Below are 17,779 nucleotides of genomic sequence, written 5' to 3' on the forward strand. Positions count from 1 at the left end.
TTTTTATTATCGCTAATGGCAGATTGTGATCGGCTTTTTTTTCTTAATTAAACCTTTATTTTAAATAACATAGTAAGTTATTTAAACCTTTAATTAAAAAAAATATAAATTTCAGGTTTTAAATTAATATTGTAGTGGATTTATAAAGCCTTCGTTTTAAAGATTAAAATTTGTGGTGTTTACGAAAAAGTCAAAAAAGAATAAACAAAACGGACAACGGTAAGTGTTTTACCCCACTTTTGTTTAATTATTGATTGTTTAGTTATTTTTTAATTTATTTCTGAATATTTTAAAGATGATGCTTATCTGCTTATTGCTTACAACATTTAAAAATTGAATTTTCAAGCTGTCAAGGTTTAATACGAAATTTTTTTATTGACTAAGAAAAAAATTTTAAACCTTTACAAAAAACATTACATTTTATAAACCAATTAATATTTACTCAAATTTATTTAAAGTAGTTCTTTTTATTTTGGCTTATAAAATTTGTTGTTTGTTTGTTGCAAACATATTATCTAATCTAAATATATCTGATTATTAATCCATAAAAATGTTATAGAAGCTTTACAAGAACCTTAGTTTTTAGAAACACCTCTTTCAGAAATATGTTTGTGGTGTATAAAATCAATATCAATCTATTTTATACAACAGAATTTGCCCTTTCTTTTTTTGGTCATATATTTAGCTAAATCTTTATGATTTCAAATGCAGTTAAAATCCTATATGTTTAGTTTGTTTTATACATGATAACAGTCCTCGACCTCCTATAAACTTCGCGAGCCCTCATTTCTAACAAGTTAAACTATGCAAAAAAAAACAGATCTAATTCTATGCCCATTAAATGAAAACATTCTTTGTTAGCCTTAACATGAATTTAAAGTGCCCCGAAAAAATCTCAATTGCTTTCGAACTTTTGAATTAAATATGAGATTGTATTATATTATATCTAATTTATTGTAATATTTGTTACATTAGCAGTTTGCGTACAACTTATTACTGATTTCTCAATTTCACAATACAATGTTATTCTCTCTAGAATTTACCAAACTTCATGATCAAAAACAGAATCTATCAAACTTTTAAAAATCTTCTTTAAATAATAACTTTAGGTCGAACAAAGTTGATATTCAGTCTTCTTAAAATGATGTGTAATTATGGCAAGCAGTTAAAATGTAGCAGATTTTGTTTTTCTATCTTTGCTTACTTACCAAATTTGAGGTCTTTATATTTGGGCTTAACTATTTACCTTTAACATTGTTTATCAACAGAGTTTTAGCAAACAATATGGATCGTTACGGAGACTCACAATTTAGGCCCCAGGGACAAGGGGGTTACCCCAGGCAAACTGGGTCTGGTAGAGGGTCAGGTATCTTAGGCCAGATGCCAACTAGAAGGGCACAGGGTTACCAAGATTCTCAATACTCACCTGCCACTTCCCAACAAGGGTATAACAATAAACCTCAATGGAAGCCTAGCCAATCTACTGGTATTTTAGGTGCAAGTCCAAAGCGTGAATATGGCCGTGATGATGGAAACTATAATAAACCAGCCCCCTATTCTAATCAAGCTCGTAACCAAGCAAATCCAGCTAGAAATGCGCCTGTCCCGAATGAAGTTCGTAAGCTTATGCAGACTCTCGGGCTTTCCCAGTCTGACATGCAAAAACTAAGCCAACTTCCAGAAAAGGATTTGTCGCATGGTAACTTGGCAAGAGCTATAGGAAACTTGCGACAACAAAAAGAGCGGGCCAATCAAGGGCCAGCTAATAACTCAGATGAAAGGCGATTCGAGTCTTCTAATGCTGATAACAATTATCAAGACTCATACGATCGCTCTGACTATCAAAATGATAATCGCAACCGTGGTTCTTTTGATAATAATAATTACAATAACTACCCCTCACGTCAGCAAGATAGTGGCCGTATGGCACCCCAAAACAGACCAAAAACAGCCAATAACGATCTTCGTAATGATATTTACCCAAACAACTCTGCTCGTAACAAACCCACAGGGGTTAAAGTTACGATTAAGCCGTCTGACTCTATGCCATCTGGCCGATTTCGTGATCAGGGTTACTATGACAACAGACAGGATCGCGGTGAATACTACAGTGATTCTAATCGCCGTAGCGATTACGCTGATAACCAATCAAATGATCGATTCGATTCTTATAGCGAAAACAACCATAGAGATGATTTTAACAAACCAGTAAATAACCGTCAGGTAAAGTAGATAATTTTTAGAGATTTTCACAAGTAATAAATGTTTTGCCGATCTTGCAAGGGATGGTTTCTTTTAACTTAATCTCATCTATGCTGACTTCTTCTGTCATAGTCTACAAAAATCTAGGCTGACTTTCGTTTGGCAACGACATTTGTTCTTCACTGATTAAAGGCTTTTCTTAGTTTAATATGTCCACCATTCTTTTAGTTTTAATAATCTTTATTAAATTTAAATGTTTATATTTATACTTTGTTACGACCGCATTGGTGTGTTTTATACTTATATTAGTTTTGTTATTTTAGGGACAAAATTATGGAAACAACAGAAATTACAACAATCAGCGACCACCAGATAATGTAAGTAGAAATTAAATTATCGCGTTATATTTTATGCAAAATATTTGTATCTAAAAGTGAAGTTTATTAGACAGAATAACCTCTTCTCACAATTCTTTAAACTTTTTTTTTTTTTTCAGCGATCTGGTCCTGGCCCCGTTGGTCTTCCCCGGAATCAGGGAGTCCGAGGAATCCAGAAACCCGCTGGAAACAACATCCCATCTCTCCTCGGGATCAATGTTTCTCCATCAGCTAAGCTCATGACTCCAGCATCCAACTTACTCGGAGTGTCAAGTGGTTTACTTGGTAAATTAAATTAACTTGAAACTAAGTTTTTTAGAGGGGGGATAATTTTTTGGTTTCTAACCCTTAAATATTTTAAAGGAAATCCAATGCAGCCCAGTTCTATTGGTCTCGATTCGTTGGCAGCTCAAGTTCGAACCCCAGTCAATGCTGTTAGTCAAGCCGCTTCTTTGCTGAATCCATTGTTGTTGGTGAGTTAAAACAAACAATTTATTGTTTGATTAATTGTAAATCCAGTTATTAAATTACTTGTCATTTTTGTATGCGTTTTTCAAAGGAAAACCACTGACTGAATATATACCCAAACTTATATAAGTGTAATTGATTTAAATAAATCCTTTTTAAGGCATCCCAAGCTGCAGATCCTAATGTTCTTGAAGCTCAGATCCAGGCCATGAAAGTCTTGCAGGCCGAGTTAACACGTAAGCAACAACCTCAACAAAACCAGGGCCAAGGTAAGATTCACAATAAAAAATAAACAAAACACTTACGTGGTAATTCATTTTAATTAAAACTTTTATTAACTTAAGGTAATAGAAGAGATGATGATAGACAACGTCCAATGATGAGAAGGGATAGAAGGCAGTCACCAAACAGAAACGAACGCAGGGTAGTACAAGAAGCTAGAGAAATTGTAAGTTAGAAAATAAAGGATTTTTATACCTTGCTTTTCGATATCCAGGCACTTGGTTAGATTCAGTGACATTTATTAAAAATTTCTTTTTAGGGTGCTGAAATGAGAAAAGAGCGTGGAAAGGTTTTGTACATAAGATACAAATCAAACAGAATTGGTGAGAACGATTTACGCAAGCTTGCTACAGCATTTGGTCGCATCACAAACCTGTTCACAATTCGAGCAAAAATTCCAAACGGCCATCACCAGGTAGTTAAAAAATACAACAAACTCCTTTGTTTTAGACTTTGCTATAATGCTTGTGAAATTTACAGTGCTGATAGTTAAACTTTATAAAATTATAATACTTGAAGAAGTACTAGTTTGGGTATTATTATTTCTAAAGGTCAACTCTTTGTTTTTAGAGCTTCATGGAGATGGAATCCTGGGACTGTGCGGCTGCTATGTTGGAGCATTATCTCATCAACCCACCAACCATTAAGGAAGGCCCTGTCACAGTTGAAAGATCAAACCACAAAGATCTAAGGACCAGGCATCAGAATGTAAGTTTAAATTTAGAATTTTTTTTGGTTAGTTAATAAAATCTAAATTTTTTCAAATCAATTTAATTTTTTTTGCAGAATGAAATGAAAAGAGTACGCTCCATATCGCCATTAAGAGAGTATGTTTTGGTTTCACTTCAGTTGTCAATATTTTTATTTTATATTTACCAACTCATTCTATTTTAACTTTTGGTATTTTTGTTTACTAGGGGTACAACCCAATTATCCCGAAAACGAGTTCGTGATGAGAAAAATGGGTCATTAAATGTTTCTGTTTCATCTGAGAATAAACGAGTAGTAACGAAACACGACGATAGAAATGACGACAGAAAGCGATCGAGAAACAGTAAAGACAAAGTAAGTGCAAGTGGTGTTGCAGATATTTACATAGGCATCAATTTAAAAGTGTCACTGTAAAATTTGGATCTAAAATTTAAGTGGAAGCCCAAGTGACCTGTGTTGTTTACAATCCTATTTTTAAAAGTAAAAAATGTTTATGTTTAAAAATCTTTTAGAATGATACAAAAAAGACAGATTCCAAGGACACTAAAAGTGGAGACAAAAAATCAAATTCACCTCGCCGAGAATCAAGAAGACTTTCAGATCGTCGTCGTAGCGACAATCGTAAATCGAGATGGCCTGATAAAGAAAAGGAGAATAAAAAGGGGGCAGAGGACAAAAACAAAGACAAGAAACCCGAGAAAAAAGACATCAAAAAAGAACCAAGTGTAACGAAAAATGAAAAGACTGAGGATACTAAGAAAGAAAACCCTGAAAAACCTGTGAAGGAGGACAAAGTTGAAGTTAAAAAGGAGGCAACTGACATCGGTAAATTTCCTAAATTGTTGAATACTAGAAGTTTGACCACCTTTTCTTTGTTCACTTTGATTAACAAAACTCTTGTTTTGCAGAAGATCCTCTGGATGCTATTGCGGATGAAATCGCTCTTGCTGAAGATTTTGTTCTTATGGATGAAGTCAAGGAGAAGACGCTCTCTAAAGATGAAGACGAACACACAGGTAGAAAAATGCAAATGTGCTGTTTGTGGTAGCAAGTAAATTATCATGGTTAAATGTTAGTTGCAAGTTGTGACAATATTACGACAACTAAAATTCTGACCAAGGGAAAGGCTTTCGACTAGTAAATTTAATTGTTAAATTGTTAACTATCTCATTACACAAATTTTTAAATAAATTGATAATTATTTTTTTATTGACAGGCACTGAGTCGCATCCAGGAGTTGATCTTGACAGTGGGGACATGGATCTTGAGAACGTAAATGTTGAGGAAGCAAGAGAGACCCCACAAGAGGGAGACTCTGAGGAAAAAATGGAGGAAGATCACAAACCCGATGAGGAGAAGAAGGATGTCGAGATCGATGGTAAAGTTGAAGATCAAGAAGAGGAGAAAGAAAAGAATGATGAGGACCAATCTGTTGCCGACAATGACAAAAGTGAAGATCCTGAGGAGGATCTTAAAGATGTTGAGAAGGATGCAGCAACAGAGGAAGAGACTACAGAGACAATAGAAGATGAAAGTGCATCCCAGAATGAAGATGACCTTAATGACACAATTGAAATGCAGGTAAAAACATTTTTTGGAAGATTATAGTGAAAAATCTAAGGGTAAAATGTGTAGTTAGTATGTTTATGGAAGGTTATTTTATGTGCTTGATAATAAGTAGTTTTATTGATTTTGATCAAACTTTATTTTACAGGAAAGTGATCTTGGTTCAAATTTCGAATCCAAGTCTGAAGATGAGACAATATTGGTGAACGATATTAGTCAGTTTGCTGTGCTTGATTCAACAGGATGTGAAGAGAACGGGAAAGATGAGGATCCAACAGAAACTCCTCCAGAAGAAGAAGAAGAAGATGACAATAAAGTAATTCCATATTTTAATTTAAAATCTTTTTAATCATATTTTTAAAGTATCAAAATATTGGCAAATTTTACTTTTTATATAGACTCATGGGCACTTATTTTTTAAATTATATATATTTTTAATGGTATATAAAGAGTTTAAATAATTTACCTTTATTTTCTGCAGGTCAATCCATTGCTATCTGTGATAAATCTAACCCTTGAAGATATTCTGGAAGCACAAACCCAGCTTGTTGCATTGGTCAAATCAACTAAAAATGTAAATTAGTAAAAATCGAAAAAAATTAAAATTTTTTATCAATTACTAAATTTTAAATTTTGATTTTTTTAACAGCAAAAGTCACAAGTTATTGCCAAGAAGTTAAAAGAGAGCCTGGACAACGCAGTTACAAAACTTCAAAATGCATCACATAATAACACAGAATAAAACAACAGTTTAAATTTAGCATTTTTTATCTTAACACTCGATTTTAACCCCAACTTCTCTTCTGTATTTGTTTTACACTGAAAATAATGTTGTTCTGCCTGCTTCATTTTATTGTATGGCGTTTGCTATTGTGTGTAAATTTCAAAAATACAATTTGAATGCTTTGAATAAATGTTGTTTTTTTCGGTTATCGACATATATCTTAAGCGGATGAGGCAAGTCAGTTATGCATGTGCATAGCAGCCTAAGGTAAAATAAATTTATATTTTAAATGGGGCAATGTACTTCAATAAAAGCATATCTTGTAAAGCAGGGTCCCAGAAATAAAATAAAACATACAAAATGGGTAACGCATTTCTTCAGGATGTCAAGATTTTGGCTATGGCTTCAAAAAGATTTACAAACGTTTTGCCATAAAGTAAAATATTTAAAGCAATTATAACTCGTGTCGAAATCCTAACACTTGTTGAAAACCCGTTCCTTATTTAAATACTTCACCCCTACACGTGCCTTATAGTATATACATATAATAACGTTGTCATTCCAGTTTTATATTTAAAGTTAAACCTGATATCTTCATCGGGTATTGTTTTCAAACCAACAACAAAAAATACTCGTGAGAAGGTTTCAAGAATTAATGTCTCGCCCCCACCCCGAGATCACGTGATGTTGCTAGTCACGTGACACCGGGAATGTTGACATATTTTTTATAAGCGTGTATAAAGTTAGCTGTTATGTAATTAATATATTCGTGTTTTTGTATATTTATTTATCTTTAATGAAGGTTGACTTCACTGTATAAACATAGAGTAATATCACTTACCCATAACCAGTCTCAAGTTGTCATTTGCAGTTTGGGATATTATAGATTATAATTGCCCGATTATTAAGCTGCTGATTAAGTATTGGCTCAAAAGAACTTTACAGCGTAATTTTCAAAAACACATCCGTATGCATGAGAGCAGTGGGGATTAAACTCAGGACCTCATGTAGTAACTTCAAATTTAAAAAAGTTTTAGAAATCAAAAATCAAGTTAGGACGACGTTTTTTTGACTCTTAACTTAATCCCATTTCAATGACGCATATATTTCCATAAATAATCATATTCACGTGTCTAGCGAGAAGTGTTGTCCACTCACGTATATTATGTCCACTATACGTAAGCAGCACGCTTATACAACGTCACAAATAATATCAGATTTCTCGTAAATACGTTGAATGTTTTTACCCAAAAAAAGCTTAAAAAAGTCAGATTTTTTTAAATCAACAAATGTGACATTGACTAAAAGCTTAAATATGGTTTTAGTAACCAACTTCAAAATAGATCTGTTTTGATATAAATTAAAGACACTGATTGAGTTTCGGACAATCTTTGATATATTGTTTGTAATATCAAATGTTATTTATCCACAACAATCAATATTATAACGCGTTATTATACGAATTGTATCCAATTTTTGCGGTGATATCACAACAGTTGTGTTTCAAATACAAATCCACCCAATCACGATTATATTCATCGCGAATAAAGGTGACTGTTACGTCATATATAGGAAGTGGGCGACTAGACCGGGGTAGTGTGTCGCATAGGCGAAGCATAATGTAACAAAATAAAGACCGGGTAAAATGGAAAGAACTGGTGACTGAATGTGCATTGTTCAACGTTTGGTGATTAATGAAAGATTGTCTTGTTTTCTGTATTAAGAATGGGCCCAAATGTTGTCAGTTTGTTTAGCGGACAAAAGAAATTGGCTTGTTTACCAGTTTTGCTAATCAAAACTTTCGTTTAGAACAAACGTCGGGTCATGTTCGCTTACTTAAGCGCACGAGTTTGTGATACCTAATATGTGTTAGTTTGGATAGGATCCTATTACCCCTAACTTGTTCTGGCAGTGTATAGGAACGCTTTAACCCTATACCTTTCCTTCTAGTAGGTTTATAAGTCCCACGGTTGGGAAAGAGTTATTTTGCTGTCCTAGCTACATGGGTATGTTATGAAACAGGTGCTGTGGTGTTTGTTGATGTAGCTGTGGCAATTCCTGGAGAGTGAAATTTGGAAATTGTGTCAACGCGAGAGGACAAGAGGGATGACCGTTTTAAAATTCCAGAAGAAAGGTCGTTGTTTTTTGGGCAATCTCTTGAAATAACTAAAGACATAGGCCTACTTGCCTAATGCATATATGACTTAAAAGATAATTTTTTGGGGGGGGGGGGGTAGTAGTCTGTACCCCAAATTAGAAATAGATGAATTACAAATACTTTTTAATTTTGTATTTTTGTCCAAAACCACGTTTTTTCAAAGTGGCTCTGTGATCATTTTTAGGGTTTTATTTTAAGCCATCTTTAATTTAAATGTAACAAAAAATTAAAAAGTTTTTTTTTTCAATATTTTCTGTTTACAACTTATTGAAATCATACTAGTTATTTTGTTAGATTGATACATTTATAATCTATTCTAGTTTCATCATTTAACAACTACCTATTTTTATACCGATTCAAAATATTTTACGAACAATTAACCCAAACATTTCATGGATATGAGTGAATCAAACTAACTTCTATATAACGAGAAAGAATTTTTTTAAATAATTTCTTTGTGACGTTGTCATTGTTCTAGAACGTTTTTCGCCAAATTGTTTTAGATTTTACAGAAGTAATTGAAGACAATTAGGTTTAGTTGCGACATAGGGTAAGATAGAAAGGTATTGTTAATAAATCAGGTTTATTTAATATTAATTTAATAGTTTGAAATATTTAGAATTGATACATCGAAAATACAAAAAAAATTATTCTGAAAATGTGCTTAAATAATATATATTAAAACTGATAGTTAATTTAAATTATAAAAATATTTTTAAAAAATAAAAAGTTTTAGTTAGTTTAAACTTATTATTTTTAAACTTTTTTTTTCGTTTTGGTTTTTCTATTTAAATGTTTGAAAAAGAAGCATTTTTTTATTTTTAGTAAACTAACTTTTAAGGAGTACAGTTTTTAATTTAAAATTTAACCTAATATTTACTTTTAAAATTAATAAAATTAGTCTTATAGATTATTAAAATTGTAAATTTTAAAAAGTTTATCATATATGAAGTTGAAGAAATGTATATAAATTACTAAAGTTGGACAATAATAAAATGGATAATAATTTAAACGGAGTTTCGGGCGATGAAGCATCGGGAAGACAGACACCTGTCGACGGTGAAATGGAGCTCGAAACCCCGCGTGAGGAGGAAGGCACTCCCGAGGTTTTTGTTCCGTCAAGGGTGAACTCCGGCCACGTGAGGGTGTCATGGACAAAGGAATCGCAGAGATACCCCCAAGTCGACGGGAGAATACCCGAGAAACCCAAAAGCTTCGGCGTTGTTGGAAATATTGTTCGAAATATTTTTAAATGGCGGCGGGGACGATCGACCCCACAAGTGACCCCTGAAACAGGGTCAAAGTTCATTGACCCCACGAGGTCGCAAACAGACACCCACGGGTCAAGTTCAAAGGGTAGCGGGTCAATCGCGCTGCAAACGTTCCAGGAACCCCAAAATCTAGAGCCAAACAAAAACCAATATTCGAACCCCAATTATATTAAAAGCACCTCGGAGAGCGATCGTTTCGATGAAGCCATTTTTACCGCGAATTCGGTCGGAACCCATGTCCCTATTACGATCGAAGAGGACGAAGCGCCGGATGATTTATTGTCTATAGGTATGACGTCACAAAAAATATTTAAGGAAAAAAGTTAGGATTTAAAAAGAAGGATTAATTTTTAATTACGTAAAGTAAACACAATGTGCCTTATAAGAGGTTCTTTTTATACAAGACCGTAAAAAGTTAATTTATAAGGGAATTGTACTCAACACATGGAGTATTGTACCCCTTTATATGTAATAGGTAACTTTAAAATCGCCTAGGATACTTTAGCCCAAGAACAGAATTATTAATAAAGACTTTTTTATTTTTGTGCATAGATGATGATAACGCATTTGAAGATACAGATTCGCAAACTAACTTGGAACCGAGAACAAACATGTCGACATTTATGTCTAACTGTAAACGACTCGCACGCGCCGTCTGGCGGAAGACATATTTACCAGATAGCAATTTAATATATGGTTGGCTGATGGTGGTTACACTTGTTTTCCTTTATAACTTGTGGCTTATTCCGTTACGAGCATCATTTATTATAGGTAAAAATATTGAATACATCGTTGTTTAAGTGAAGTGTTGTTAATTTATAGCAATTTTATCATGACCAAAAAAAAATGTAAAATTAAACTTTTTTGTTATTTTGTTTTTTTTGTAACACTATTTAAAGCGTAAATTTAAACATCCGACTGGAAGTTTGACACCGTTTTACTTGCAATATCAACACTTAAACTGCTAATTAAAATTAATTTAACATTAGAAGGGTGATAGATCAAGCCCCTTCTAATACTTACTAATAATAAACCCACTTTTTAATTTGGAAATAATTTTTTTTTTGTTGTAAATTTTTAATATTATTTTAGGTGTTCAGATCCCATACCAAGATATGTTTTTTGCGTTTGATGCAATTTCAGACGTTGTTTACATTATCGATATTATTGTGAAATTTCGAACAAGATATATCGACAAGGGGGTATATGTAAAAGGTAAAAAAATATCAAAAAAAATTTTGAGAAAAAAAAATTATTTTTTAAATTTTTTTAAAATTTTTGTTTAGATCGAAAGCGTTTAAATCGGCATCATGTGAGAGATTGGACAGTAGTACTCGATTTTTTATCAGTATTTCCAACCGATTTATTCTTCCTGCAATCAATTAATCCTTACTACAGAATAAATCGTATTATGCGATTTTATAGAGTGGTAAAAAACGCTTTTTCATTTAATTAACTGATTTTAGTTTGAAATATATCTTAATGTACCTTAAAATTGATACATGGGTGCTGTAAATTGTCTTAAAAAAACTTCTTTAAAAAAGTGCTTAATTTTTCTCATTTTTCAGTTTACGCTTTACCGCATGGTGGAGCTGCGCACCCGGGTCCCCAACCTCTGGCGTGTGCTTCAACTTATCCACTTCGTAGTGGTTTTGATCCATTATAACGCCTGCATATACTACGCTGCAGCTGTTGCCAATGGTTATGGTAAGAATTCTAATTATTCTATATTTTAAAATCCTAATACAATGACTAACAATACCAATATAGTTAAAAAAATTAAAATTTTAAAAGTAAAAAATAATTTTGAAATGTGTTTAGGTGCCACACTTAGCAATTGGGCATTTCCTAACCCATTGTTATTCCCAGAATATAGTGAGTTAACACGACAATACACTTACTCTTTTTACTGGATTTTACATGCAATGTGCTCGATAGGAAGCAGACCTTTGCCAGAAACGAGTTGGCAGTAAGTTACTTGTTTAACTCAGTTTTGAAAAAAACAAATACAAAAAAAATATCAAAACTTTATATTTTAACTTAAAAATCTATTTTATAATTGCTTAATGCCAAAATTGGGGTGGTGACCAAAAAATTATTTGATTGAACACGCCCCCTAAACATTTATTCGTAAGGGGTGGGTTGTAGGCGTTTTTTGAAGCTTTTAACATCGGTAGTTAACCGAAATAAACACAAATAAACCAATACCAGTTAATTTATGTATATACCTACCTAAAATACATTAAGTTTCGTTTTATTTTTTAGATTCACGTACACAATATTTTTGAACATCAGTGGTGTGGCAATAATGGCTTTCGTAATAGGTAAGTTCTGTTTCCCCTATATAATAAACAAGGGAATAAAAATACTGTGGCTTCTAATGTCAACTTATTACGTTTCGCAATGTATTTACACATAAATATACTACAAGAGGTGGTTTATTTTTATTCAAATTTTTTATGATGCAGGTTACGTCACCACGCTGTTGCTAGGCTACCAGTCGTCTAAAGTCGAGTTTGAAAGATCGATGGAAACGGCGCGGAGTTTTATGAAACGTCGTCATCTTCCAAGAGAGTTAAGACACCAAGTGGAGAGGTTTTATCATCATATGTGGACAAAGTAGGAAGAAAAACAAAAAAAGTTTTTTGAAGATTCAAAAAAATATTTTTTTAGTTCTAAAATTTTAAAACGAAAAAAATTTTTTTTTAGTTCGGAGTTTTCCCAATTAGATGAGAAAGCTTTGTTACGTCATCTTCCCTTATCCGTAAAACAAGAAATTGCAATCCACGGGAATTATTCGGTCATAAAAAAGGTATGAGCGAACAATCACGTAGACAAACCTCGAATAAAATCCATGACGTCACAATGTCATCTCTATGACGTCACTATTTCTATACAAGTCCAAAATACAACAATTGTAAAACAAATTAATCATTAATTTCGACATTTTATTTGGTTAACAATTGTAATTTATGACGTCACAACAGATTCCAGAGTTCGCGACGTGCGATTCGAGTATCCTCCGGGAGCTTGTGATGCGGATGAAGAGGAGGACTTATCTTCCAGGGCAGTTTGTGTACAGGAACGGGGATGCGGGATCAGAGATGTTCATAGTCGGAGAAGGATACCTCCAAGCCATAAGGTAGGTTTTTTTATGAAAAACACCAAAGCAACTTTTAGGGACGTTTTTGAGCTATCTGTGAATGCCGGGCTCTAAGGTGGCAATAATGCGGCTCAAACCCGAAACCTTTTGACCCGTAGTTGGATGCCATGACCGCTTAAGAGTTTATGGTGTAACAGTAGTATTTTATATCTACTGAAGCTTAGTGTACCATACAAATGTATATATGTATGTCCAATTTATAGGCCCACAAAAAAGATAAAACTGCTGTTTGTGGTGAGCTGGTAAATTATCGCCAAAGAAATCAGTGGAAAGTTGCAATCTTATTACAACAATAAAAATCCTGACCATACAGCGGGTGATTAACTGGTTATAATAAGGAAAAGAAGAAACAGTTTATGTACATCTGGGATATGAAAAATAAACTTGTTTAGTAGAAGATTTTTTGTTTCTAGATCGAGCGACGGGAACGTTGGACTTCTGAGAGACGGCGACGTCTTCGGCGAGATGAACATCCTCAACCTCCGCAAAAACCATCGACGTACTTGTGACGTCATCTCGTGCGGATACACCGAACTCTACGTCCTCGATTCAAATGACGTCACCGACGCCCTATCCAAATATCCGAGGGTCATGGTAAGGATGACGTCACATTAAAAAATAATTTGATGACGTCACTGAATATTTACAAAAATGTTTTTTTTTAGAACTTGGTTCTTCAGCAGGCCCGACGTCATCACTCAGTGACGCGGAACGCCCCAAATTCCGCGTACGGAAGTCACGTGACCAAGGGTCAAACATCGGGGGTCGATAGCGGGTAAATAAATATTTTAACCCCCTTTTTTATCCATTTTCTCTAGAAAATTTACGTTTGGGATTTTTTTCAGGAAAGGATCGAGTTATCGTAGTCACATTTGGGAGGAAAACACCAACACACGCGACACGAGCCCGGACAGCGCCCTACCCTCGTCCCCAGCGTGTCACGTGACCAGCGGGAGCCGAATTCGGGTTCCCTCCGGGATCGGGACGGTGATTAGACCGGATCTGGCAGAAACTTTAACAAAAGTTTACCAGGAAAATTTGAGATCTTTGGAAAAATCGCTGAGCGATGTCTGGGTAAATAAGTAATACTTAAAAGTTGGGTAAAAGGGGGTTTAAACAATTATATTGGGGAGTCAATTCTGGGGTGACTTAAATGTTGTAATTTGTTTTAAAAAATCCTACTGTATCTTAATAGGTTATACTGTAAAGCACTAAAAAATTGAATCCAAAGTAATGCAGTTTGTTAAGGTGATATTGCTTATTTTTTGTGGGACTTAACATAATTCTAGGCTCAAGAAATCTCCACTTTACAACATCGCATCGCAATTACTGAAGCCGAGCGAGATCAGAAAGCAAACGAAGTGATACAACTACGTGAACGGGAAGAAACCGAGAACAATAATTCACTCACTAAGCCACAAACCAAACAATCAAACGTCGACCTTCAAAAACCAGTTTCGAAACAGAAAGATGATTTACCGAAGAAAGATCCAAAAATTATAAATAAGACAGCTTATATGAATAACAGTAAGGTAACCTCGCAAGCAAAGGGGGCACGGAAACGGACGATTTTTCCAACGGCCTCTACGTCATCATCTACAGACACTCCGTCAACTTTTGCAAGCGATGCAAGTCTGCAAAGACGTGCAAGCCAAGCACCGAAGCATAACCCCATCCAAGAAACACCACTTGACGTTTACAAGTCGCTAACGTCACTTAAATCAGTCACGTGACCTATCTTAAAACGTCTTAACCACAATTTGAAGGCATTGAAACATAGGTATGCCGACTTAGCAGGAGTGTTAAGCGATTTAAATATAAAAGGAGGTGGTTTTAGATTATGGAGCCTATATACATGATCCTGGTATGGTAGACAATGGCGCGAGTTGTTGAACTTTGGTTTATTGTAAGGTTTTGGGTATTACGTTAAAACAATCTGTCGTTGCATCATTTGAACTTTTTTGATGGATTCCCGTTGGTCTTGTTTATTTACTTTTCTTGACATGCAAATATATTTCAAATAAATTAAACGCGTGATGGGTTTTCTAGTTCAAATACCCTCAGACCATGGTATAACCACCATTAAAAATAGGAAAAAAAATTTAAGTGATAATTATGTAAAATATAAGCCACAATTTTTGGTATGCTGTAAATTTTGAAAAACCCAACGAATTATTTTTAAGTGGCTCAAGTGCCGGGTTGAAGCGGTTAGAAAAATATGACGTAGTTATCGAAACCAATTCCGTCCGCTCGATCGAACAACGAAACCAATCGATTACGATCGATTACATTTTTAAGTAAAACAAATTAACTAAAAACATAACTACAGCCATTCGTAAGAAGTCTAATGAATTATCAAGAAATAAGTATATAGTTATATTATATGGAAAACTAGCATAGTTGAAATATATACGTTAAAGAAAATATGAAAAAATAGTTAGTTAGAAAATGGGTTAATTTATTGAAAACATTTTTATGTTAAAATCCAAGTGGCCATAATATGCTTTTAAATAAATCCAATGTAGCCAAATATCATTAATAACACCCACACATATGTATACAGTTGACAGATACATCGAAACCAGTCTAGCTTAACACACCACAACAGCCAAGGGCTACGTTAAAGAGTCTGGCTAGAATATAAGCTAAACGCATCAGTAAACCATGGACCGGTTATACCACAATAAAGTAGATAAAAATTACATTTTTGGTGAGTTCTAGGTACTTTAGAATCTTAGTATTATAATAATATAATAAATTCAGCTGTAGAATGGCAATTATAAATATGAGTAATTATTAGAATACTGTAAACAGTAATTAAAAATGGTCTTAATAACAATGTTATTACTGAATGCATTGTGTAATTGTTTATTTAGCTGACCAGTTTGGTTAGCTTGAATTGTGTTTAAATTTTTAATTTGTTTTTATTAATGTCATTTAGTAATCATAGCCCGCATATAATAGTCGCATGTCGGGAATTTATATTATTGGCATTGATGTGTGATTATAGGATGTCCTGCGTATGACAAATGTTGCTGCAATGACAAGTCAAATTAAATCGCCGATAAAGTTTGTTATGGTTAGAATTGAACGTTTAAAATGTGTGTGTTTTAATAGGTAGGAACATATAGGATTGTAAGCATTTTTTTTGGTGGTTTCAACTCGCGGGAAATGCCTGTAAAACGTATGGTTCAACAAAATTCACGGTCCGACGGTTTAACTAGGTGAAATGCCAACATTTTTAGGTACGAAAAATTTTCTATGCAAACTATTCAATACGCGTAATTTTGTGAATTTTTTATTTAATTAAAATTTTTAACGATGTTATATCTAAACTACCTAAAACAAATTTTGTAAAATTAAAAACAAACTCACTTTGGTTAAGTAAATTCCAACTCCAAATTCTTGCTTTTTTCGTCTTAAAACAGCAAAGCAAATTCGTAATCTGTGTATCTAAAAATATAAAATAGATAATAAAAAAAAATTTAAAATGGAGAAAAAATATTATATAAAATATAGTAGTCGTGAATAAAACTGTGTCATAAACTTTTTAAATGGTATCAATTTTAACGCATTAGTCATAGATGGGTAGTAATATGGCAACAAGGTTTTTGTTAAAAATAATATAAAATTTAAACTAAATAAATAGCAATATATAGGCAGCTAATTATAAGCCCAATACTGAAAAAACGTGTTAAAAATAATTTAAAAAATATTTCGCATAAGAGAATTACAGTTTGGTTAAAAAAATTAAAAATAATGATTATTTTGGTCATAAAAATGTAACGAAATTCTTGTAATTATTTTATGTCGTGAGAGACACCTGTATAAGGGGGTGGAACCGGTAAAATATAGACGAACGTACGTGATAATATACGCCCACTGTGAACAAATAAAAAGGAAAAGCTTATAGAGTGCAAGTCTGGATGTGCATTGTTCCCGACAGATGACGTCACAAATAAAACAATCGACTAACAATTAAACACTTTCTGTTTGATCTACTTATTATAGATATAAAATATATATTAATATACAGTAATGGTAGCTATATATAATACGTCCCGTTTACTGTATTATGACGTAATTTATGATAACAATGGCGTCGCGGTCACGTGGTTAATTGATGTTAAATATTAACAATTCACCTTGATGGTTGTATTAACCACGAAACAAGAGATTACGAAACAGAGATAACTGAATACACATTATTATAATTGTGCGGTCAATATTTAAATTCTATTATTACGTTTTACCATTGATTAAATAGGTTTATTATCGATAGAATTGGTTAAATATATTTTAATTAACTGTATGTTAAGACTAGTGTGTTATGGTATATATTTAAAAATATAAAACGATCTGTGGAATTTTTCTGTGGAAAACGTTTCTGTGGAAAACGTTCTGTGGAAAACGTTCTGTGGCGTTCTGTGGAATGTTAAATTTAAATTTAGCGCTTTTGTTAATTAATAAATATGTAAAACGTAAAATTTAAGAATTATTTTCGGACGAAAATGCAAGTTAAAAATTATAAAGTGCAAGTTCAAAATGTAACAGGTAGACTTTACACTTGCGGTGACGTCACGACAACGTCATCGCCGCTTTCCATTGTTGGTTTAAAGTCGAAGTCTGGGGCACACGCGACGATACACAAGAGAAAAAGGCAGCAATGCAAATTTTCAAAGCGACAAAGTTACGACGAGGACTGGTATAAAGGTTAGTGTGAACTCTCACTAAGCACAAGCGAAAGTTTTAGCACCAACAAAGTAGCAAAGCTACAGTAATGGCAGCTATACAGATAAGGCATTACACAAAATCGTATAAACTTCAGCGATAAGAAAGGAGTATATTATAGTTGTA

General features: G+C 33.4%; 2 protein-coding genes across 2 annotated transcripts; both read left to right on the plus strand.

The window, feature by feature from the left end:
- The first annotated feature begins 79 nt into the window (after positions 1-79).
- On the plus strand, positions 80-6,508 carry LOC145744687 (uncharacterized). Its single transcript, XM_082562601.1, has 17 exons — positions 80-219; positions 1,269-2,223; positions 2,526-2,579; positions 2,699-2,864; positions 2,943-3,052; positions 3,208-3,316; positions 3,392-3,495; positions 3,589-3,744; positions 3,900-4,037; positions 4,116-4,156; positions 4,247-4,394; positions 4,553-4,865; positions 4,949-5,056; positions 5,257-5,621; positions 5,755-5,922; positions 6,088-6,180; positions 6,256-6,508. The coding sequence occupies exons 2-17, from the start codon at positions 1,285-1,287 to the stop codon at positions 6,346-6,348; spliced, it is 3,105 nt and encodes a 1,034-aa protein (XP_082418727.1). The 5' UTR covers positions 80-219; positions 1,269-1,284; the 3' UTR covers positions 6,349-6,508.
- A 2,893-nt stretch (positions 6,509-9,401) lies between these two features.
- LOC145745122 (uncharacterized) lies at positions 9,402-14,941 on the plus strand. Its single transcript, XM_082563117.1, has 14 exons — positions 9,402-10,048; positions 10,312-10,530; positions 10,852-10,974; positions 11,046-11,188; positions 11,328-11,466; positions 11,581-11,728; positions 12,025-12,083; positions 12,228-12,378; positions 12,469-12,571; positions 12,747-12,901; positions 13,336-13,516; positions 13,588-13,697; positions 13,768-13,996; positions 14,212-14,941. The coding sequence occupies exons 1-14, from the start codon at positions 9,484-9,486 to the stop codon at positions 14,653-14,655; spliced, it is 2,769 nt and encodes a 922-aa protein (XP_082419243.1). The 5' UTR covers positions 9,402-9,483; the 3' UTR covers positions 14,656-14,941.
- Positions 14,942-17,779: the final 2,838 nt, after the last annotated feature.

This window comes from Corella eumyota, chromosome 3 (assembly GCF_963082875.1).
Source record: "Corella eumyota chromosome 3, kaCorEumy4.1, whole genome shotgun sequence".
NCBI lineage: Eukaryota > Metazoa > Chordata > Ascidiacea > Phlebobranchia > Corellidae > Corella > Corella eumyota.